Source organism: Adiantum capillus-veneris, chromosome 16 (genome assembly GCF_014529385.1).
Source record: "Adiantum capillus-veneris isolate H3 chromosome 16, ASM1452938v2, whole genome shotgun sequence".
Classification (NCBI taxonomy): domain Eukaryota; kingdom Viridiplantae; phylum Streptophyta; class Polypodiopsida; order Polypodiales; family Pteridaceae; genus Adiantum; species Adiantum capillus-veneris.
Genome location: NC_140946.1, coordinates 17,749,301 through 17,774,123, shown reverse-complemented (window position 1 = coordinate 17,774,123; position 24,823 = coordinate 17,749,301). Strand labels below are relative to the sequence as shown.

Here is a 24,823-nt window from a genome sequence, read left to right as displayed (position 1 = left end):
AACGTCCTCACATTGCAGCGCTCCATTCCATTGCTCTATATGTAGGAATGATTGTGATGGCTTTTTATAACCATGATTCATAGTTGTCACCCATGAGCTCTCCTTCAAGCTTGCCATGAGATTGCTAGGTTTGCAAGGTAATGCTTCGATCCAACTTAGAAACGACATGCAATCATCTGCTGATAGCCATGGGGCTTGTATGGGCATGCGAACATTTGGAGGTTTACGGATGTCAAAGATATCTGATGCACCAATGGTCATTTTCAGGAATTGGACCACCTCCTCTGCTTCTACATGGGCAGACATAAATGAAGGAACCTTCAAGTAGCTTTCTGACAGGAAAATGACATCACCTTTCCATGTGTTGTGCAAGAGTATTCTTGGCCACATGCACACAGAAGCTGGCAAGAGAATAGGGCCGCTGAAATCTTGGTGCACAGCTCCGGAATTATCGATGAGTGGCAGTTTTTTCACAGCTCTGCTGAGATCCGGACCATGAGGGAGGTACCCCTCGTAGTTGGCATGAAGAAAGAAGTGCATAGCATTTAATGTAAGGCATGCATCTGATTTCCTTTCTGTACATCGCTTTATGAGAGACTCTCCGAAACTTGTCACTGAGAGATGCTCCACATTGGCAATTTTTTTCAACCACGTATACAGAGATTTCTGTTTCTCTGCCGGTGTTATGTTGATTGCTTTCACTGTTTTTGTGGGCATAAATTGTACCCTAAGCCAGGGTTGGAATGTGGCTCTCCATCGGGACACAATCAGCTCATCTTTTGGAATTTTAGAGATGTAGACAGGCACTTCATACTTGTGTTCAGGTGCAAGAAGCTGTGTGTTGCCCTTTTCATCCAGATATTTGATCAGGGGCAGGTTTTGCATTGAAATAGCTAGCTGCGTTGAGTTATACATGAGAAAATAAAGAACCTCTACATACATGGCTTCTGTCAAGCTTTGTAGCCAGGCAGGGCTTCTGACAATCTGAATGTACTCTTTCTCATCATAAGAAGCTACCTTTAGAACTGAGAATAGAGACGGATGAGTTTCTGCGAGCTCGGCATCCACAATATATGTTGATTGACATAGTAGTGCTTTGGGTGGGGGAATATTCGCTTTTGCAGCCAGCTCAAGAATTTGCCCAAATTCTGGATGAATAACTCGTGCTTCATGAGGGGGGCAGAAAAAACATCCTGCATCAGAGTGTCCAGCTCCACCCAAAGGCAAGTATTGCCCAACATTCCCAGCACATAAAATTGTACCATGCTGCTTCATCTGCTCAATTATAGAGTCTCGGACGAATCCAAGCTCTGGAACTGAGAGCCTTGCACAAGGCACGAAGCTATATATGCTCCGGAGCTGGATGCCAGAAGAGCTTAAATGATGAACATCCCTGAGAAGGAACATGAAGGCAGCCATAAATGCTTCTGGGATACGAGACAGAATACCTGTGTTCCATTTACTACCAAACCTTAGATTCTCTCGAGAAGATACCAGAAGAAAATCAGCATTGATGAGGAAGGGCAAGCCTGCACTAATCTTGGTAGGCAGGAAGGCATAGACATCTGGTTCACTATGACTTCGTATCCTCTTATTATTCAGGGGAAATGCTAGAGAGATCATACAAGTTTTGACATGACGCCGGCTGTCTACCTCATGATCAGCACATACAGGAAACTCCTGCTGCCACACATGGTAGATGGCTTCTTGGTTGGAAAAAGACAAGCGGACCACAGAATGGCTGCATGTGTTCGGAATGAGGGAAAGACATGCACGTGAAGACGGGATTCTATGCCGTTGTACACACATGCTTTTCAGAAGATTGGCAGCTGCATTGCTTTTGTTTGCATGGCTTGAGGCCAGCTGCTGAACAGAGAGCTTCTCTATTTTATTTAGGAAGAGAACAAGCTGAGGAGACAGCTGAAACAGTTGCTCTCGCATCGGCTGGACTTTGTCGGAGCGGATAGGCAGCACAAAGATGGTGCTTGGAAGCTTGGCCCCACCGATGCAATCCAAGAGGTCTTCATCACTTGGCTGTGCCGCCCACTCTGGCACTATGTATCCAAGGTCCGTTTCAGGTGTAGGCGCATCGTTAAACCGGATTCGATATCCATTGCTAATGACTATTGGATGCCGTGTTATGAGAAATACGCTCTTGAAACCAATACCTGCGTTTACAATCACAAGCAAGCCATGGCATTATATTTGTGATTACTTCCATGGAGCTCTCTCTCTCTCTCTCTCTCTCTCTCTCTCTCTCTCTCTCTCTCTCCAATTTGGCCTGTGTGTGTGTGTGTGTGTGTGTGTGTGTGTGTGTGTGAGAGAGAGAGAGAGAGAGAGCACGCGCGCGCACACCTTTTTCTCCGATGTAGCCACTATCCCGTTTGCCTTTCTTAGTGGAGAGGCCAATACTGCAAAGAGACTCCACATTAGCTTGTGAAAAGCCCACCTCATTGTTGAGAACAAGCAATGTCCACTCAACCCCAACGTTTGCCACATCTGCCTCCACCAGGATGAATTTCAGCTCGGGGACAATCCCTTCCGCATATGTGTTGTCATCTGCGTTCTGTCACACCATGCACAAACATCAGCTTAGAGCATGCATTAGAAACAGTGCCATCATGAGTTACAGCCCAGGTGTGGTGCAGCATTTACACTGATTATCTGGTGTAAATTGCGGAGTTTAATACATAGCATGATTTCAATCTATCCCAACAAGATTTGGACATTTCCTCATGTAGGAAAATGGAGTCTCTCTCTGTTTTTTGTAGAGTGCATAGCATCATGAGCTTCCCCTCAGGAGGCACCACATACCTAGCTAGGTGCGGTCGGGGTTAGGGGACCACCAGGCCGGCGATCCGCTACGCTACCCCTGACAGCACCTAGCTAGGTGTGCAGTGTCTCCCTCATAGGAGCTTATCATGTTTTGTTAAGTCACAATGTGAGAATTATTGTGAGGATTTGTCCAAAACTTCTTGTGTATATATTAATGGGTGTAGTGTGCAGCTCTCCCTCTCTCTCTCTCTCACACACACACACACTCACTCTCACAAAAGGAATTAATAAGCTACGGAAGAATTTGCCAAGCAGGTATTAAACCTGGACAAGCTCCATGACAAAGTGGAGGTCCTTCTGGTAGAGTTCGGCAGCAAGGTGGGTGATGGCTTGGTGCATGTCCGGGGCCAAGGGGTTCTTTTGGGAGCGCCCGATTCCAAACTTGGTGGCCCGTATGTCCTCTACTACTTTCCTTGCCCGGCTCTGCCTCGTTTCACTTCCGCTGATCATCCTACTAGCCATTATTATATCATTCATATTATCGCAGCAGATCTAGAGCTGATGACATTAAACCTGGTTACACTGTCTCCACAGCTATAACTGATCACAAGAAACCTTAAGCAGCGATTATCGTCTCTCCCTCTCTCTCTCTCTCTCCCCCCTGCACCCCCCCCACACACACACACTCCCTCACACAACACAACTCTCTCACTGTCACTCACACACACACACTCACACCCACTCTCACTCTCACACACACACACACACACACACACTCAGGCTCGCTCTCACACTACTCGTTCTACTTGCTGATATAAGCTTGCAGCGATGCAGAAACAATTCACAATACTACCACATTTTGACCAGCTAGGAGCTGCAGTAGGATGCCATACTCTTTATAGATGCGCGCGCGCCTCACTCACACACTCAACACTCTCTCACGCTCACTCGTTCTCACTCCTCACGCTCACGCTCACGCTCAACACTCTCACGCTCGCTCTCACCCTCACGCTCTCACTAGTCAGAATACTACCACATTTCGACCTAGGAGCTGCACTATGCCATACTCTTTATAGATGCGCGCGCACGCCTCACGCTTTCACGCTTTCACGCCTACAAGTTTTGGATGTTTTCACAGCGGTGAAAACGAGAGGAAAAATTGCTATTCACACCCACCTACTGAGAAAATGACATTTTTAAACGCGCAAACAATAAAATCTGAAAAGCTATTTTTCCATTTTTAAAAAAATTCACATTCTTGGAACAGTCACTGTTCCAAAATTGAATGGAAAAGTCAACATTTGTTTTTTTAAAAATTGCTTTTTTCATGAGAATCTTATTTTTATTATATTGAAATTTTTACACGTGGTCCAAAATTCTTCGATGAATTATGAAAATGGATGAGAAAAAGGACTTTTTTTGAACTTGTGAAAAGTTCAAAAACTTGTAGTGAACACTCTCTCACACTCACGCTCTCACACACACTCAACACTCTCTCACACTCACGCTCTCTCTCACTCTCACTCTCACGCTCACATGCACTACTCGTTCTACTTGCCGATATAAGGACCCGGTCGCCTGCACCCGCTATGCAGTCCGCCTCTCCCGTTTGCCGGTAGTGCAAAGTCTCATGATTACGTGGGCTTGGGCAGGTCAACCGTTGTTGGGGAGGGTCGTGAAAATAGCTCGACATTGTGGCGGGATGGCTGCTCGACAGCTACGTCCTATCGAAGGCGATTTTTGCAATTAAACGAGGATCCTGCTGATTCCGAGGGCATAAGAACAAAAGTTTCGACTTTTTATGTGACGTGACTGAGCTTTAATGGGTGCCTTCTCTCTCTACTTGACCAGCTAGCTATCGGTTGAAGGGCAGGATATCAGACCACGCGACCAAGCTCTAAGCTTGCAGCGACGCAGAAACAATTCAGAATACTACCACATTTCGACCTAGGAGCTGCACTATGCCATACTCTTTATAGGCGCGCGCGCACACACTGCAAGAGATTGATCATTCGTAGCGCTCGTTGTAACTTGTGATGAATGTCAGCCTGATCGGCCAGGGATCTAATTGTTCGCTTGTAGCACAAGCAAGCAACGGCGCAACAGCTGACACAGAATCAATCAGATATGGTATTCAAAGCCCATCGTTTCTCATGCATGTGGTATAAGCTGCAGCCCCAACGTCGTCTTAGACAGCTGCTTCTATTCTTCCCGTACATAGCATCTTTCAGAGAATCAACACTAATTATAGATTAGTTTATATTTAGCCTCAGCTTGTCAATTTTTATAGTCTGCATCATCTATATATTGTGACAAGTTCAACACCACCAAGATATGCAGGGGAGTACAATTCTCATACACCATGTGATTTCTAAATCTTAATTTGCAACTTTTTATCAACAATATATATTGCTGCTATATATTGAGAAGTCCAAAACATTCACGTTATTGTAAGTGAATTCTCGTACTGCTCTCATAATAATAGACTAGCGGTACAGACCGGCCTACCGGTCGGTCTGTCCCGCTTTTCTTCGTCCGAAAGAAAATATGTTACCCGCATCTAAAGCATGACCATTCTAAATGTAACATGATGAGTAGCTAGTAATCTACAATCCTTGTTTGTGACATCTAGAAAGACCTCAGGTACATTCTTCCTTCTAAAGTAGCTTTGTATGTGTCGCAAATGTCAAAAAGATACATTTTCTATTATATCTCATATAGTACTTAATATCTTGAGCTTTTAAGGCATTTTATACCTCACTATGTATGGCTAGAGAAAAGAGGACCATGCCAGCATGTGTGGGCTTAGCTAAAGATCCCCATCCTCCAACTCTATCCAGCTAGGTGACCCTCCGTCCTCATTGAAACTCATAATGTGGTGAGAAGTTTGTCAGGAATTGAGTAAGCATTAAGGGAACTAGTAAAACGGCGCCGCCTTCGGTGGCGGCATGGCCCCTCTTACCCTTAAGCTCTAGTGTTGTCCGACTATCATAGCATCTCTTGCCCACCCTCTCAAACGCACCTATATTGCCTCCACGCTCTCCTTGCCTGAGTTTTTCTCTGTGCCCGTGCCCTTTGCTAGTTGAGAAAACATCCGCCTACTCATAGGCTCTAGATTTGTCACTTTCTGTACCTACCACATTTGCAGCTCACCATAGCTACCACCATGTCCCCGCCTTGCTTTGATCACATGCTTACCACCGTACCAACTTACCCTTGTGCTTGTTAAGAATGGCTTCAACTTGTCACAACCGTGGAGCAAAAGTACCTAATAGTAGCACATTAGATAATGGGGATTACATGCAGAATCTGTGGCAGTTTAGGAGGGAAAAGTACCCAACAACCAACTGTATGTAGCAAGGCCATGTGGAAGGAAGAACAATGCCTTCAGGCTATGGCTATACAGGCGGAGAGAGGATTGAAAGTGGTTTCAACATTATCTTTTGAGGCCATCTTCTCAATTTAAGGTCAAATTCAAATTCTCCCAATGGCACTGGCATGGCTGTGGCACTGCTCTAAATTCTTGTGGGCTCTGATTCTCCCAACTTACCCTTGTTGCTTGTTAAGAATGGCCTCTATTACCCTCAAGCTCTTTGCTCTTGGCAAATTTCTCTCTCTCTCTCTCTCTCTCTCTCTCTCTCTCTCTCTCTCTCTGTGTGTGTGTGTGTGTGTGTGTGTGTGTGTGTGTGTGTGTGTGTGTGTGTGTGTGTGTACACCGCCGAAGGAGTTGAAATCTAGTATAGCCGCCCTAGTCTGGTGCCCCCCCTCTCTCTCTCTCTCTCCCTCTCTCTCTCTCTCTCTCTCTCTCTCTCTCTCTCTCAGTCATCATGGCTATAGGGCACTCTTTCATCAGTCCTCTTTCAAATTTAAAATGTAGAGGTAAATCTCAAATTTTGTAGGTGGGATTACACTAAACCTTGGTTTTTTTTTAGCATGTTCCTTTGTCTACATACTGGGTGGATTCTCTCTCTCTCTCTCTCTCTCTCTCTCTCTCTCTCTGTTGTCCATGTATTGGGCTCTCTCTCTTTCTCCTCCTCGAGAGAGAGACAAAGCTCTCTCTCTCTCTCTCCTTTCCTCTCTCTCTCTCTCATGCTTGATGAGAGAGAGAGAGCGCGGTACTGTGTGTGTTCGAAATTTATAAGATGGACAACATGAAAACCTTTATGCAGCAACCTAAACAAAAGTCATCACAACATATTTTCAAACTAACTTTGCACTAACATATATAGAGTAAGTGATATTTCCCATGTCAAAAAATATAACATGCGTAGAGACTTAAGATTTATACGTTGAAAAGCGTAGTCTACGACATGCCCTGCTGCGATATCGAACCACCCATGGCCCACGATGTAAAACACATCTACCAATCACTGGAGGAAGAGATACTAACACAAAAACACGTAGGAACCAAGCACCGAGACTAAGATTCTGAGCAAACATAGCATTAATTGGACGGGTTCTGCCTAACTCTGCAATGGCGACACGTGCTCTGAATCCTCTCTGAATAGCAACTTAAATGTAGCACAGTAAGCTCGGATCATATGAAGCATGATATATACCCACCATTAAGAATTCTGGGTAATATTGTGATCTATAGCCAAACAAAAAGCTATTAGTATAGATAGCTATTTTGATACACAAAAGCTATTACTTTACTATATCAACATCAACGTTGTTACCTTGCTACATCCAAGTCCTCGAGTAGATGAATCACCTGCATGGCTGTGATTGGACCCCTCCATAATGGTGGATCTAATACATAATTGTTGACTGTGAGATTTAAATTCTTTAAAGTATCGAAATGTTACAAACACACATATACAATATTTTACCTCGGACGTGTTGAGGTCGTCTCCCTAGTGTGTAAGTCACAGAGGCGTTAAGATCCATCTTCATTCATACATATACATATATATAAAGGATTAGAAATTCATCAAAAAGCACATGAAGCATAAATCTCTCAACACTAATAAATCTTAGTCAATTATTTCAACGAATATACCTTGCTTGAGGCTACACCATGCTTCATAAGAAGATACTAAGCTTGTAAATGACAAAGAAATAGTTGTGAGCTAGAGTCATCGTGCTTTTTTATTGGATGAAACATATCTAGCCACTTTAACACTAGAATGGTAACTTAACAGGACATAAAAGTGTCCTTTCAGGGTTTTGGGAAAAAACTCCAAAACCATAGTAGATCCACTCATTTTGAAAAATCCTTTCATGAGCTTATAGTTCAGTAACTACTACATATGGAAAAAATGAGAAACTTGTAATTTTTCTCATCCCTTGGTCACTACAAGCCTCCAAAGTTGATGGACCAGTGCATTTTGCCCAAAACAGCAATTTCTTACGGTTGATTGCATATAAATAAGAGTGGGGATTTTTGTAGGACATGAGATAAAATGCCTCGGTAACTTCAATGGGTTGGTGACCAAAACATATGGTTTCTTTTACCTCACTAATTTTTTTTGGGCAAAAAAAATAGGTACAAAAAAGTTGCATTTTTGCCATTCTGCGGACCTATCATCAAAGTTTCTATAGTCACGCTCAATACAGATACTATATACATGTTTTCTTAGTTCCCTTTGGGCCTTTGGATTCAAAATAAGCCATGGAGCATGTCAAAAGGATAATGGATCTCTTACAATTGGAACCTTGGGGGCAATGATAAAGTGCTAAATACAACAAACATGAAAAAACTGGGTTTAGCATTATGACCTCTAGAAACCCATAGAAACTACTCAATATCTAGCCAAGTTTGTAGTCTATGATTAGATATGGTTACTACCTAAAAAATACACACAATTGGCCTAAGAAACTAGCAATATTGAGAAAGTTATACTTGCTACTCTAAAATGTATCGTATTCTTCAGCAATCAAAAAACTCAACCATCATCATATACTATGCTATATAGCATATTAGGTCCCCCAAAACTCAAGGAAGATTAGCTTTATGTTATACATTACACTTACACAATCAAAATTGAATTTGGATATCAAGAAAGCCACCAAAAAAATCATAAAAGTGCTAATTTTGGCCAAAAAACTGGATTATGCAATTCTTGTAAATTGGTCATAATTTTCAATTTTAACACTTAGCTCTCCCTACAAGCATCAAAAAATGTTGAGAACTATGCAGGACTAACCTCTAGCCATCTAAACCTCACAAACATGAAGTTTAGAGTGGTATAGTTGCCAAAAATTGAAAAAAAGCCAAAAACAGGACCCGTTTTTTCACACAGTTTAGGTTCAAAAATGTTGTGCAAGAGTAAGGTTAATGGTGAGATCGATACTAAAAAAAAAAAGCTAAGTTTTTTTCAGCTCATAAGGCAAATTTGTGGATATAAAGCACCTAGAAATTCATTTTCATACTCTTCAAATAATTCGAGCAAAATGGTCACTTAAGAGGACACAAAAGTGTCCAAGGACATAAAAGTGTCCTGTTACCATTCTAGTGTTACACCCCATGGAAAGGGGGTGGCAAGGGGTAGGTCAATTGCAACACCTCTTTGTAGACAATGTTAGAAGTGTATGTTCTTTGATCTCCATGTCTACTAATGCTTGTTAAGTGACTATCACCAACCACAACCTTGATGGCAAAAGAGGATCTCACGCGAGACATTGCTACATATAGTTGACCATGGGTGAAAACAGGTGTTGGGAGATACAATCCAAGAACTCCCAATGTTTGGCCTTGCGCCTTGTTGATTGTCATCCCAAAAGCACAACGTAGGGGAAATTGGCGGCGTCTCAAATCAAAAGGGAGACCTTCTCCAGATCCCATGAGAAAATGAATCCTTGGAAGTGCATTTCCTGCATGTGACCCTGCAATGATTTCTGCTTCAATCACCTTGCTGTGGAATTGCTTACAAATCAAGCATGTCCCATTACAAAGACCACTTCTTGGATCCAAATTGCGAAGCAACATAACTGGAGCATTCTGTTTCAATTGTAAAACATGCGGTGGAAAGCCTCCCCCAAGATCTAAACTATTTACAAACTCACTTGTGAATAAAATGCTATCACAATTTGATTTACACACTAAGTCCGCACTGACATATTCCTTATAAGTACCAGGAAATTGCTGCAAGCCCAAATTGTTTATAGTATCCACCTCCTTGTTCCGTGGAGCCAAAATTGCTCTATCCTTGAAAAAGGATGCATGGCAAGTCTGTGTTTCAAGGTCTCTATATATGCAAGCATCCAATGCTTGCAAATTATTTTGTACATGTGGTAGCATCATGCAAGCCGGCAGGGCCACATTATCAAGTATGTCCCCATCACAAACATCGCCATTACCAATATCAAGTGTCCATTGCATAAACTCTCTTTCAATAACATTACTTAACAATTGACCACTCGCATATTCTGTGTTAGATGCATGATTTCTGTACGTTGCCAAATGTATGAGTGGCACAAAGATGCATTAACAATGTCTTCTCTTCCCCCTTTGCGCACAACAGGTAATATCTATCTGAAATTACCACCAAGGAGGAGAACCTTTCCACCAAACAACATGTCATTTTTCATGACATCTCTTAGTGTCTTATCAAGAGCCTCAAAAGCGTGTCTATGAGACATGGGGGCTTCATCCCATATGATCAGTGAACTCATTCACAACATCTCAGCAAGCTGGCTGTTTACTTTAATGTTACATGTGGACTCAAAAGTTATATCAATAGGGATCTTGAATCTAGAGTGTTCAGTCCTTCCGTTGTCGAGAAGCTGTGCTGCAATCCCGGACGATGCACATGCCAAAGCAACTTTGGACTCTCCGTGTATCCGAGAGATCAAAGCATTGTAGAGATAAGTCTATCCCGTTCCACCTGGCCCATCCAAGGAAAAAACGGTCCCTCTGCTCATGCAAGCTGCTTGTAAAACCCGATTGTAAGCTTCCCTTTGCCCAACATTGAAAGATGATTCCATTCGAGCAGACAATACTCTTTGTTCCTCTCTGTTATACATGAACTCTTCAGCAAGCACTCCATGCTCACTCATAATTTGCAAGGTGTGATCCACCTGGGGCATTCCAGAATAATCCGAGAGCCTCTTTCCATACTAGCCGTACTGTTGAAGCATTGTCTCTAAGTTTGACAAAGCTTGGTATTGTGCCATGTGTTCACAGATATTCACATAATTTGTGTGAACCCTCATATGATATACATGGTCCTCAGAAAGCTCCTTACAGAAGCGATTCCACAATGCACCAGGATGTATTGGTTCACAGAAAACCAAAATGACTACAAACAGTAGGCGCAATTGTTGCCCTGTTTGCTGAAAAGAAGCTTCTTCCAAACAAAGAAACCATTCATCATCAACTTGCAGTAATCCTCGTGCATTACATGTTTCTTTAAATGTGTCATATACTCGTCCATTGAAGGTTCTGATATCCTCAAAAGACTTACATCCTTTGCACATGTTGAGTAACATACGCAAATAGTACAAATCTCCAGCATTGAGAACAATGTGGTACATTCTTCCAATCATGTCACCAATCTGTCTTTGAGTCCATGTTCTACTTGCTGGCTTCCAAACCCACTTTGTTGAGAAGTCTACGTACAACAAATCGTTGGCCTCTGGATATTGTTGATTTGCAACAAACCACTCAGTGAGCGTTGTCTTTTTGCTGACATCTCCCTCCACCACACTCTGTACAGTCGCTCTGTCGCTAAAGATGACTTGATTTTGATGAGGCAAGTGAACTTGGAGCAGTTGTATGTCAGGTTTCTCTTTATGCATGTGAAACCCAAGTATACGCCAGATAGCCTTAGATGCTGATACATATCGAGCATTAAGATAGTTTGTAACTTCATTTAGAAGCCCTTCACTATCTTGTAGAACAATAGTGGCCCTGTCATGTCCCTTATACACATACTTGTAGAGATATTTCCCAGCGGATATAGTGGAGCAAACCTCCACATTGATATGTGCATTGTACCTTATTGACAAAAATGGATTGTATGAAACAATCCATTTATTACTCATTTGCACTTTATTACGAATAGTGTAATTTCCATTATCCCTCCTCATGTACGTTGGGTATCCATCCCTAGCCACAGTAGTCGATGCACTGAAGCTTCGAGGATATTTAAACCTGCACTTCCCATCTTTCATACATGGAGCATTCTTATTCAAGTTTCCACACGGGCCATGCACATTACACCGTATGATAACATCATACAACTATGGAAACATTACTTTATCAGGAAGCTCCGCACACACAATCTTATCATAATGCAATGTCTCTGTTGGCTTATGCTCAGATGCAAGTATCAATAGAATGTGAGCACGAGGAAGGACTCTCTTTTGGAACTCAATCACAGAAATGTGTCCAATGACCTCCCCAAAAATAGCTCTCTTAATCAGCAAGCCCATCAAATCCTTGAACTTATGGTAGAAAACACGGGCAATAAGATCAGGACGATCATTGGATGTTTGTCCAGGCAGTAATGCATCCTGTATCTCCTTCCATCCAAGATTGCATGTGAATGTAATGAAGAGATCAGGGTTTCCTCTCTTGCGTACAATTGCCATGGCATCCTGGTACAGCTGGTGCATATAGCAAGGGCCACCAACATACAAAGAAGGCAATACAACCCTTCTTCCAACATTAGCACCCAATAACAGTTCTCTATCATCCCTTGTTCCATCTCTTGCTCCAACCATATCTGTCAAGCCTTGATACACCTCACTGCGAAGTTTACTTTGATGATTACGAACCCACAAAAGCCTCAACTCCTCCATACAACTATATGCATCAACAATATATTGTTGCAATAGCCTACCACCACGTAAAAGACATTGTGTCGTGTCATCTCTAATTTGCAATCTATACTTGTAGAAATCCATTGTATAAATATACTTTGTAGTTCCATTTACTCGCTCTCTGCTTACTTCCGCTCTGTTCACTTGGGGTATGTAAGGATTCCAACCTTCTTCACCATTTGGAAATAGCAACACATATAATAGAGGCATGTATGACCTATGGCAATTTGAGATTCGTTTTAGACCACCACCCAAAAGATTCAACACAATATCACGATGGCCAATGTTGCTCTCTTCACCCTGGCGAGGCATGATTGCAGCAACTTCCACACTTGTTGGAGCAACATATTGCCAGCCATTTGTATGCTTCTCAGTAATGACCATCCTAATCTCTGGAATATTAGAAGTTTGGACCATTGTAGCAAACCCCCTAAAAGCTTGAACATACAGATTTACTCGATGCATCATCGATTGCAAGCCAAAACATCTCGTTTGAGTTTAGAAACATGACTCATCCTATTTTGCAACTCATTCTCAGTGTCAAAAAAATACAACTGAGCAAAGCGAGGGATTTGACCTGATCGCTCTTCTGGCATCAATGGACCAATGTTATGATAAATAGATCCATGCACCTTGAAGGTATAGATTCCTTTTCTTTGGCAGAGAGATTCATCTATATGAGCTCCCAAAGAAGAAAATGCCAACACACTATTGTATGCTCTGATATGTTTCAAGAATTTTCTACTTCTTGTATTACCCCCGTGCATCAATTCCCTTAATTCTAAAGGAGGTTCACTTAATGGCGGCAAAGAAACATTTCCTGAGTTGCAACAACTCTTCCCCACAAATGTGCGAATGGTATTTGCTTCTGTTTTCCAAGCTAAAGCACCACAAAAGGAACATGCAAAATCCAAGTTGCCTATGTTGTGAAGAATACACTTTTCATGAGAAATAGACAACATAGAGATATGCATCAAGGAAGTGGTCTCAAAATATAAGTAGGTGATAGATAGGCAAAGTGTCTCAACTTTGGATTGATCTCCCTCTCTAGAGACAATTACAGGCTCCTCAAGAACATCTCCATTATTGGCTTCCAAATTGTCTTCCACTTCAATCCCTATATAACTTTGTGAGAGAATTGACTCGTTATCTACATCCAATGCAATCCTTCCTTGAGGAAATTCATTGCATCGATTCACGTTTATCAAATGCTGGCAATCTTCCCAGCGAGGCATATCAATCTCACCCAGAGAACGTCGAACTCTATCTCGCGCTACTGCACGTCGCGTAGCTCGAGAGGCCTGACATATCCTACTACGTCTTGCATGTCCAGGAGACAACACCTTTGGACCAATAGCCATCTGTCCAAAAAAGAACTCTTATAAGTACTCACAGGTATATACAGGTTAGTATCTAGAGAATTAAGAAGAGAGTATGGAGAAGAAAGGATTTCCCAACTATGTCTATCTTTCTTTGAGAGAGTCAGTGAGAGGAGGCTTGCCAACCCACATGGTAAATGTCTATATACTTCTATATTTGTCTCTCTATATCTCATCTAACTACGACTAAGGATATAGTTGGGGGAGCGAGTCCATCCGATTAGCCCACCGATGATTGTCGGTTAAGGCCTGAGTTTCAGCCGGCAGTTTTCCGCTGCGGTTACAATGCGCTAGTCTGCACGTCAACCGGATTCTCGCCCGACTGAGGTCCCCTGACTCTTGAAGAGTCGCCACATTAACCCATTATTGGTCAACCCATTATTGACCATTGGAAACCTTTGCTCAAGACGGATTCAGAGGTGCATCCAAATCAGCCCCGAAGTGCTTCATTATGAAGAGTGACCATGGTGATAGGTCCCCATTTGAGTTGGTAGAGTTGCATTGAGGCTTGGATTGTTGTGTACATTCCGTTTACGCAATCAAAAGCAAATACCACACCGGCAATGGTGTGCATGTGATTACATTAGGAGAGACACTCTCGCTTTGCATCTGCCAAAAATAGCCAAGAGAAATTGACCCTACCCAAATTGGGCATATCTGGCAATCAATGCATTCAAAGAGACGGCATCCTATATAGGAATCTCTCTCCCACTTTTTGTGCTTTATGAAGTGCTTCACATTTGTCATACCTACAAAGAAGTCAGACATTGCACACACCTAGAATACTTTGTGTGTGTGTGTGTGTATGTGTGTGTGTGTGTGTGTGTGAGAGAGAGAGAGAGAGAGAGAGAGAGAGGGAGAGAGAGAGATTCACTGCTACATAACTTGAGAGAGAGAGAGAGAGAGAGAGAGAGAGAGAGAGCGAGAGAGAGGAGAGATTCACTGCAACATAACTTGACAGAGAGAGAGAGAGAGAGAGAGAGGAGAGATTCACTGCAACATAACTTGACAGAGAGAGAGAGAGAGAGAGAGAGAGAGAGAGACAGAGAGAGAGGGAGAGAGAGAGTTTCACTGCAACATAACTTGAGAGAAAGAGATAAAGAGAGAGAGAGAGGGCGAGGGGGGGGCGGGGAACGGGAGGTGTGACCCAAAAGACACAGTGGAAACAAAAATACTACAATTATGGAGATCCTCTGAGAATGTAGTATCCAAAGAAGACAACTAAGAGTTGTGAGAAAATTGGTATCCACTACATACATAAGCCTCCCCCAAAATGTAGTCAATATCCCCAAAGCCACCAAAATATAGATCCGCTAAGTCTATAAATGAGAAAGAAGTGAGTATTACTATCGATTACATAATTCACTTCTTGCAAGGGTTGCCCTGCTTTGAATTGGATGGAACATCTCCAACGGCATTAATCCACTTCTTGGGCCAATGGGTCGTTACCAATGCATGGAGCTTGTTTGAGATAGATCTAACTTCGGAGAAACCTGTAGTATGTTGTACTGCTACGGCGGTCAATTTGTTGCTAGTACTTCGTAATTCAGGCACAATGCTTTTGAAATCCATGCTATCCTTGTCAAGAACGTACCTCTCCAAGAGACTCATGATTTTTGCATGGTTGCTTTCTATGCGAGAAAGCTGTCCTTGCATTGAGCTCTGCTGCTGCAAAATACCATAAATCTGTAGCTGCATCCGCTCCTTAGACGATGAAGATAAACCCCTTGCTCATATTGTGAATGGCTCAACCAGTGAATGCTCTCTCTATAGGGAACCTTTGATGCCTCGGCTCTCTCACATGAGGCTTGAATTTTGGAGCATACTATGTGGATGATACCTAGTCCATCTACAATTTGCTTCTTGAGAGGTCCATCGCCACCTCGGGCAACGCGCTTGGCATTTCGTAAATTGTTGCTTGGGTCTCTCTCTGGGGTAGAAAATATCACCTCCGAAGAATCTCCTCCAGAGGCAAGCACGTGCTCCATCTCTGTAAGAAAGAATAAGATATATATTTAGCACCGTGTTATACATGTTTTTCTCTCTATCTAACTCTCTCTTTTTCCCCTATCCACCTCTCTATACCTCCCTCTCTATGGCACAAAGTGGCCATAGAGAGAGCAATAGCCAAAGCCTGTGTGTAGGATGTCGTCTCTTGGAATGCACTGATTGTGGGATATGCCTAACTTGGTTAGGGCCAAGAGAGTGGCTGCCCATCCCTCTCTCTCTCTATCTCTCTCTCTCTCTCTCTCTCTCTCTCTCTCTCTCTCTCCCCCTCTCTCTCTCTCTCTCTCTCTCTCTCTCTCTCTCTCTCTCATGTGTAGGCATATCCCACAATGAGTGCACTCCAAGAGACGACATCCCATAGATTAAGCTCATTGAAAGCACCTTTTGTGCTTTATGAAGTGCATGGCAGTTGGCATACATGTCGACCAAGGCAATGCTAGAATTCAAGGGCGGAATTTCTCCTTTTCCCAAACACTGACTCACAGTCTCAATCTCACGTGGAGAGGACGGGTATCAAATGAAATAGCTTGAAATGTTATATTAAACGTCTTCAAAGGGCCAAGGTCTATGAGACCAAACATTACTTTTGAAGACCTATTTTTTGTAACTGTTGGTAGACTTTGGAAAATGAAGCACCAAATGGAGGAGATTCCAACCTAAACTTTCAACGTTTCAAAAAGTGTAGCTCACACCACCAAGAGGTCTTTCAGGGTGATATCCGCTGCCATATCTCAAACCCTCAACTGTTAAGAGTGTCATATTGTTCTAAGAGTGTCACCTAGTGTCTGGTGGTACAAAGTGCGCTCAAGATGTTGTCAACGCTTATCTCAAACCCTCAACTGTTAAGAGTGTCACCTAGTGTCCGGTGGTAGCTGTTCCAATCTACAAGTGAGGTACACTTTAATTTATTTGGCTTGTTGTGCAGTGCTTAGCCCTACTCACATAGGGCTGTGATCCAGTTTAAAACTCAAACGATAGTAAGCTGAAACACATTTTTCCTGAACACTGACTCACAGACTCAATCTCACGTGGAGAGGAGGGAGATGAAATGAAATGTTATATTAAACGTCTTCGAAGGGCCAAGGTCTATGAGAGCCTGCAAAGATGACAATGATGCTGCTACAGTAGCCGGGAGGAGGATGTTGAGCCCGCGTGCGCTATTGCAGTAGCCGGCTCAGATGGCGATGAGCCCACAAAAATGACGATGGCGATGAGAAGCGATGACAGCCCGCGTGCGCTGCTACAATATCCCCGAGGAGGATGGCGTGCGCTGCTGCAGTAGCCAGGAGGATGAAGGAAGGCTGCAACGGCGAGCCTGCGTGAGAGTCGGTGGTCAACACTGCGCCATGCTGAGAGCTGTGAGGGGCAGGTGCGGGGGCATGAGGTTCTGTGGTCACCGCTGCATGCCGAACATCCTCGGGCATTGATGACGATAACTCATAGTCTCAATCTCACGTGGAGAGGAGGGAGATGAAATGAAATGTTATATTGGCCACTTCAAGCTGGACATTTTCCGCAATCAGTGCATTCCAAGAGACGACATCCTAGGTCAGAATCTCCTCATGCACTTTTTCTGCTTTATGAAGTGCATGCATTTGGCATACATGTCGACCAAGGCAATGCTAGAATTCAAGGGCGGAATTTCTCCTTTTCCCGAACACTGACTCACAATCTCAATCTCATGAAATGTTATATTAAACGTCCTCAAAGGGCCAAGGTCTATGAGACCAAACATTACTTTTGAAGACCTATTTTTTGTAATTGTTGGTAGACCTTGGAAAACCAAGCACCAAATGGAGTGGATTCCAACCTAAACTTTTAGCGTTTCAAAAAGTGTAGCTGACACCACCAAGAGGTCTTTCAAGGTGATATCCGCTGCCATATCTCAAACCTTCAACTTAGTCTTCTTCTTCTATCTTTTTCTCTATAGTTCTACAACATCTGTTACGTAGCACTCATACATGTACCCATCATTGTCTGTGCGAGAGTAGCACCCAACATCGAGATGGAGTTCTGTCTGATGCTTTGAAGAGAAGTAGGAGGAAAACCTCTTTGGGTTACTGAAGGGGCATTCAGTCGGCGGCTACCGTAACAGAGAATATACGTATGTTTGCATGCGATAAAGGAGGATAGTGGCAACACTAATAGATGTGGCAAGGCATTCGAGTGGATGGTGTGGGCCGTGATGGGGGACTTCGTGGGCATCCACAAATACTGGTTGCAATCAGTGGTTCAAAGATTATAGGCCACTTCAAGCTGGACATTTCCCGCAATCAGTGCATTCCAAGAGACGACATCCTAGGTCGGAATCTCCTCGTGCACTTTTTGTGCTTTATGAAGTGCATGGCATTTGGCATACATGTCGACCAAGGTAGTGCCAAGCACGATGTTTTCTTTCAACGACCCCAATTTTACAATATTATCATGATTTTTTTTTCCCATATCAGCATCTTGTGTGATGCCACATACCTTCAAGGTTAATGCCTTTGGAGATATACCCTCTCTTTGCATTTGTTAAAAACAACGTAGAGCTTTGTGACCGTGACCCTTGCCCTCAAGATGCAAGCGTATGTGATTGCATCTGAAGCGACACCCTCGCGTCGCATCAGCCGAAAACAACCCAAAGCTTCTTCGCATCTGTGAGTTCAACTCTTGTTGATCCTTGAGGTCTCATGGGATTGAGCCTGCAACTTTAAAACCTGTCTTCTTCTTCTCTCTTTCTCTGTGACGTAGCACTCATACATGTACCCATCATTGTCTGTGCGAGAGTAGCACCCGCACCCAACATCGAGATGGAGTTCTGTCTGATGTTTTGAAGAGAAGTAGGAGGAAAAACTCTTTGGGTTACTGAAGGGGCATTCAGCCGGCGGCTACCGTAACAGAGAATATACGTATGTCTGCATGCGATAAAGGAGGATAGTGGCAACACTAATACATGTGGCAAGGCATTCGAGTGGACGGTGTGGGCCGTGATGGGGGACTTCGTGGGCATCCACAAATACTGGCTGCAATCAGTGGTTCAAAGCTCCCATCCAGTGGATGGCCAACTCCAAAAATTAGGCTGTGTGGAAAAGGCCTCCACAGCAACACCCTACCCCTTCATAGCTGAGAAGCTTCTAGAAATGGACCAGCTCCATCATCGCTACTCCTACACCATCCTTAATACCACCCTCCCATGCTTCCCTTATGGACGACTATGTCAGCACCTTCACGCTCTTTCCCATCCCCAACCCTTGCGATCCTCAAGTTGGACCCAACACCCTCCTCCATTGAAGCTTCACCTATAACCCTACTTCATCCATCTCCCAGAGAATGCTCTCTCTACCATCTTCTCCTTGTATCTAGCTTAGAACTCAGCTCTCCTTGACTGTTAACGATTGTGAGTAGCCAAGGATGTTGAAGAGGGGAAAGAGGAAAATCTCTTTAGGATTCTTTGGTGGTCATTTAGCCGGTGGCTACCACAATAGAGAATATACGTACGCCTACGGGCTATAGAGGAGGGTAGTGGAAACGCTAATACATGTGGCAAGGCATTCGAGTGGAATATCAAGGGCATTGACACGTAGTAGGTGTGGGCCGTGACTGGCAACTTGATGGGCGTCCGCAAATATTGGCTTATTGGCCACTTCAAGCTGGACATTTCCCGCAATCAGTGCATTCCAAGAGATGACATATATCCTAGGTAGGAATCTTCGAAGGGCCAAGGTCTATAAATGACCCCTCTTAAAGTGGAGAGGTATCCTCACTTTGCATCTGCTCAATATAGCTCAAAGCTTCCTGACCCTGCTATTGGACATATCGTACGATCAATGCACCCTTGCGAGGGTCGATCGCATCAAAAAACCACACACACCTACTTCTCTCTCTCTCTCTCTCTCTCTCTCTCTCTCTCTCTCTCTCTCCTTCTCCTTGACATCTCGGACAAGAAGCTCCTCAAGCACTTTTTGTGCTAATTACCCCTTAAATTTCAAAATTCCCGAAAGTACCCTTGTATCTATTTTCTAACGTTTATTCTTTTGTGACAATTAAGATCCGTTTTTTAGTGCTTAGCATGTAATTTGCCACAATTATCTATTTAAAAAAAAGGCATCATGTCGTAAAATAATGAAGCAATTCATCTCCAAAGCCTACATAACCAACACAAATTCTAGTTTTAGCATATTGTATTGATACAATTTATGGAAAGCTACAATTTTTTTTTGCATCTCTGGAATCACGTAAAATAATGAAGCAATTCATCTCCAAAGCCTACATAACCAACACAAATTTGTCTTAAAATAATTTGTCACAATTTTTTTTTTTAAAAAAAAGGCATTATGTCGTAAAATAATGAAGCAATTCATCTCCAAAGCCTACATAACCAACACAAATTCTAGTTTTAGCATAATGTATTGATACAATGGAAAGCTACAAGTTTTTTTTTTGCATCTCTGGAATCACGTAAAATAATGAAGCAATTCATCTCCAAAGCCTACATAACCAACACAAATTTGTCTTGAAATAATGAAGCAATTCATCTCCAAAGCCTACATAACCAAAACAAATTCTAGTTTTAGCATATACTGATAGACGATCAGCCTTCTCAAGAAATTTTGAAGGGCGGGGTATTTTCCCGGTATTTTCCAAAAATGAGACTCTCTCTCTCTCTAACACACAAACACAGACGTTCTCATTTTTCCATTATAACATTACATTACATTCCATTTCATTTCATTCCATAACACATAGGCGCAGGGTGACAGGCGTTTTCATTTCATGCCCACGGCGGTGCAAGGTGACAGGGTGTAGGTCGCACGGTGGAGAGAGAGAGAGAGAGAGAGAGAGAGAGAGAGAGAGAGAGAGCTACCTGCAGGCCAGTGGTGCAGTAGCCGGGTGGAGCCGCAGTGAGCCGCAGTCCGCGAGACGAGCCGCAGGTCACCCCGCGGGCTTCTTGAGGACGTCACCGCAGTAGCCGGGTAGCCTCTCTCTGCCGCAGGTCACCGCAGTAGCCACAACAGCGATGGCGTGAGGATGAGGACCTCTCTCTCTCTCACTCCTTGAGGAGCAGGCAGACCTCTCTCTCTCTCTCTCTTCTCTCTCTTGAGGAGGACCTCTCTCTCTGTAGCAACGATGGCGTGAGGCAGACCTCTCTCTCTCTCTCACTCCTTGAGGAGCAGGCAGACCTCTCTCTCTCTCTCTTGACGATGAGGAGCAGGAGCAGGACCTCCACACTCTCTCTCTCTCTCTCTCTCTCTCTCTCTCTCTCTCTCTCTCTCTCTCTCTCTCTCTCCCGCATTGATCAACACCTCGCATCGTCGGGCGTGCCATCTTGAGTAGGCGAATGGCGATGATGGTTTTTTTGAAAACGCCTGACTGAGAGCCTGCCCGTGAAGTCGCAGCCCGCCCGACTGAAGGTCCCTGACTCTCTAGGAGTCGCGACGTGGAGGGGGGGGAGGGGCGGGCAGAATCCCCTTCCCTTTTATCTATTAGTATAGATTTTTCTTTTCACTTCTTTTTGAATTCTCTTGGTAGGGGCAAGACATCAACTTTGTGTGTATGTGTGTGTGTGTGTGTGTGAGAGAGAGAGAGAGAGAGAGAGAGAGAGAGGGGGGGGGGGGGAGGATAAGTAGTGGGTTGCTACATCGACCTTTGTATAAGTAGTCTTTCCAATGATTGTGCTGCATGTCCACCATTGTTAATAAGATCCGCACTATTTTTCCAAGTATTTTTTCACCCGGACTCTTTGCTTTGTATAAACAGCCTTGTATGTCCCTTCCTCTCTCCGTAGAAGTGCCGCAAATGTGATATCTTCAGACTTCTCTTTGATGAATCTAAGCTTTTTACTCTGGTAAAAAGATCCGCACTACATCCAAATGTGTGTGTGTGTGTGTGTGTGTGTGTGTGAGAGAGAGAGAGAGAGAGAGACACACACACACACACACACAGAGAGAGAGAGAGAGAGAGAGAGAGAGAGAGAAGAGAGATATCTAGTGACGGGTTATATTGGCGAGAGAGATGTTCTGGAGTGTTAAACCAGGGCCCGAGCTCGAGGGGTATAATTTTGACCCCAGGGGTCTATTGTTGTACCAATCATGATGCCTCATAGAATATCTCTATGCGCTAGCAAGCTCGCACTTTCGGCAACATTGCATCATGCGAGGTACCATCGAGTTCATCTTCAGCACGCCATGCTAGCCTTGTTGCCTATTGCAATTGTGCCAATTACATGGCCAACATGCTTTTAAATTTGCATATTGGATGGCATTGATATTGGATCGCCTTGCCCTTGTCGGTGGCCTCTCTCTCTTTTAATGACACAACTTTAAGATTTTATAGTTGCTACTTAAGAGTGACTCGAGTCTCTCTCTCTCTCGATCTCTCTCTCTCACACACACACACACACACACACACACACTCAGTGACAACTTTTAAAAAAAACTTCAAAAAACAAATGTGTGTGTCCTTGCGCACTAAAGAAGGGTGAATCAACACATTCATGTGGTGTGTGTGTGTGTGGGGAGAAACCTCGCTCAAAAAAAAAAAAAAAGTAAAAATCCATAAAAATAATCAAAAATGTCCTACACACAAGTAAGCTACGTCCAACACATAGGCGGCTATTTATGCGCCTCTCTCTTGAAATGTCGGCCCAACATTGTAGCACGTGTAACTAATTGAACCTCGTACCCAACCTAACACACCCCCTCCCCCTCTGAAACTCTGACCTGCTTTGTATACATACGAGCTTTTGTGTGTGTGTGTGTGTGTGTGTGTGTGTGTGTGAGAAAGACAAAGGTAGAGTGAGAGAGAGCGTTTTTAGTACACCTTACTGCACGTTACCGTCGTCAGCTCCTGCACACAATGCAACAATAAAAAATAGTCACCAACTGTGCTGGAAACATATAGACATAGGCGCTAGTTGGCTAATTGTCTTGCATGTCTGACAGAACTCACAAAACTCTTACGGCGGGGGTGGGGGTGCCTCAGGATTATTTGACACCACTTGTGGCAGGTGGGATCAATGGTCGCTATCAAATTGGGGCGACGGGATTGGTTTTGCGCCGTCCGATGGCGAATTAATCCTCAAGTGATCGCCATGTGATCACAATCGAAGTGAACCCCAAGGAAACCCAATGTGAACATCAAGTGATCGCCAAGTAATCCCCGTGTGATTCCCAATTGAGATGTGATCACCCTGTGAACCTACCTATTCCAAAGTGATCACCGTGTGACCCCAACCATTCTAAAGTGATCTCCAAGTGATCATCGTGTGACCCCAACCATTCCAAAGTGATCTTCAAGTGAACACCGTATGATCCACACCCCGTCACTTTTGCCATATCATACTATATTCTCACCTCTTTTCACGTGGCGCGCGATAGCTTAATGGGAGAGCCGATGTCTCCGGTGTGGGAGGTGGTGGGTTCAAATCGTGGGGGCAAACCGGTCGGAATCTTTTTATTTTTGGGAATAAACGGACGGTCCACATCTTTCAGAGATCCTGGACCGCCGATCCCATCTGACAAAGTGGTGTCAAATAGTCCCGTGGGTGGCGGTGGAAACACATGCCATGTATATGTGCAGTTAGAGTAGAGTGTGACCAGACCTGCATGGAGATGTGAGCACGTGTAGATCCCGTCGAGTGCAAGACTGCCACAGTGCCACTGCAAGCTTTCAAATCTGTACACCAATCTTTGGCAGCTTGTCCCGGCCTGCATGGTGATGTGTACACGTTTAGAAGAGCAAGATTGCGACCAGCTTACAAGAGCCCCATTCTCGCCTTGTGTTCTCGCCTACTGATTGTGTTCTAGCTTGTTGATTCTCGTCTTGTGAACTCTTTTTGTTACACGTACTTTGTAGGGATTTAGAGCTCCCAGAAAGCTACACCTATAATTAATCTCCCCACAGAGAGAGAGAGACAGAGAGAGAGAGAGAGAGAGAGAGAGAGAGAGAGAGAGAGAGAGAGAGAGAGAGAGAGAGAGAGAGAGAGAGAGAGAGAGAGAGAGAGAGAGGTATACGCACTGCCACCAACCAGCTCTCATCAAGCTTGCTTTGTGGCTTGTAAGCACCATGGCTACCCTTCGTAAGCTCAATGTTCTACATTGCCTCCTAGCCCTCCACTTCGTCTTGGCACCTAATATGGTGGCTCTCCTGCGTATAGCCAAGGCCGCAAGCTTGTCCTACTTCTAGCATCTTGAGCTCCCCCACACCAACATACCAGATGTCCTCTAGAAGCTGGTTGCCCCCTTTCCAGCCTGCCGCATGCACCATTACATTACTTAGCTCAAAGCAGGTCCTCTACAGGCATCCAAAGTGGGCTTCTCTTTGCATATATACCTGTCCGGCTATTGATACCCACCTTTTAAAACTCTAGTAGTTTCACGTCTGCAATAAGCAAGATAGTGCTCTCTCTCTCTCTCTCTCTCTCTCTCTCTCTCTCTCTCTCTCTCTCTCTCTCTCTCTCTCTCTCTCTCTCTCTCTCTCTCTCTCTCTCTCTATAGCCGTGTTTGCGCTAACGCTTGCGAGCGGCCAGCAGAGAGCGAAGGCGAGGCGGGAGAGAATGTTGGTAGGGCATAGCGAGCGAGCACGACATCTCTCTCTCTCTCTCTCTCTCTCTCTCTCTCTCTCTCTCTCTCTCTCTCTCTCTCTCTCTCTCTCTCTCTCCTAGTGGACACGCTATTCTTGAGTTCAAAGACAAAGAGGAGCGGCTCCGACTACTCCAGCAATCACGTCTCCTTCGAGACGTGATTGGATCGCCGAAGAACTCACCCCGATACAAGTCAAGCACAAAAGTGAAGAGTTGAAAAAAGTACGTGAAGCACGAGCCAAAGGCAAGTGGGCAGTATACCGAGGGAAGGCCATCATCCAGGAGTTTCGAACCCCTAAACCAGCCCCTGATCCATAGGACCCCCCCTTAG

At 44.0% G+C, this 24,823-nt stretch overlaps 3 protein-coding genes across 3 annotated transcripts in view; all 3 read right to left on the bottom strand.

The window, feature by feature from the left end:
- LOC147438633 (uncharacterized) overlaps nt 1-3,913 on the bottom strand; it is a 5,432-nt gene extending 1,519 nt beyond the window's left edge. The window contains exons 1-3 of the mRNA XM_086484675.1: nt 3,100-3,913; nt 2,356-2,566; nt 1-2,168 (exon numbers count right to left, since the gene is read on the bottom strand). The exon at nt 1-2,168 is cut by the window's left edge and continues 1,519 nt beyond it. Coding sequence (XP_086340801.1) covers nt 1-2,168; nt 2,356-2,566; nt 3,100-3,312 — 2,592 coding nt within the window. The 5' untranslated portion in view covers nt 3,313-3,913. The remainder of the gene's footprint in view (nt 2,169-2,355; nt 2,567-3,099) is intronic.
- Nucleotides 3,914-9,235: 5,322 nt separating this feature from the next.
- On the bottom strand, nt 9,236-11,808 carry LOC147438632 (uncharacterized). The gene is made up of 4 exons (XM_086483907.1): nt 10,942-11,808; nt 10,605-10,797; nt 10,263-10,364; nt 9,236-10,146 (listed from the first exon to the last, which is right to left on the bottom strand). The coding sequence occupies exons 1-4, from the start codon at nt 11,806-11,808 to the stop codon at nt 9,236-9,238; spliced, it is 2,073 nt and encodes a 690-aa protein (XP_086340033.1).
- A 153-nt stretch (nt 11,809-11,961) lies between these two features.
- Nucleotides 11,962-12,960, bottom strand: LOC147438631 (uncharacterized). The gene has a single exon (XM_086483906.1). It carries the CDS (start codon nt 12,958-12,960, stop codon nt 11,962-11,964), a length of 999 nt encoding a protein of 332 aa, XP_086340032.1.
- Between the last annotated feature and the right edge of the window lie 11,863 nt (nt 12,961-24,823).

Excerpts from the sequence above, each read along its gene's own strand:
- LOC147438632 (XM_086483907.1), bottom strand. The coding sequence starts at position 11,808 with ATGAGGAGGGATAATGGAAATTACACTATTCGTAATAAAGTGCAAATG. Across the intron at positions 10,798-10,941 it reads AGGAGCTTTCTGAGGACCAT|GTGGATCACACCTTGCAAAT; the intron begins GTATATCATATG and ends GGAATGCCCCAG. Across the intron at positions 10,365-10,604 it reads TTTTTCCTTGGATGGGCCAG|CCCCCATGTCTCATAGACAC; the intron begins GTGGAACGGGAT and ends TATGGGATGAAG.
- LOC147438631 (XM_086483906.1), bottom strand. The coding sequence starts at position 12,960 with ATGGTCCAAACTTCTAATATTCCAGAGATTAGGATGGTCATTACTGAG.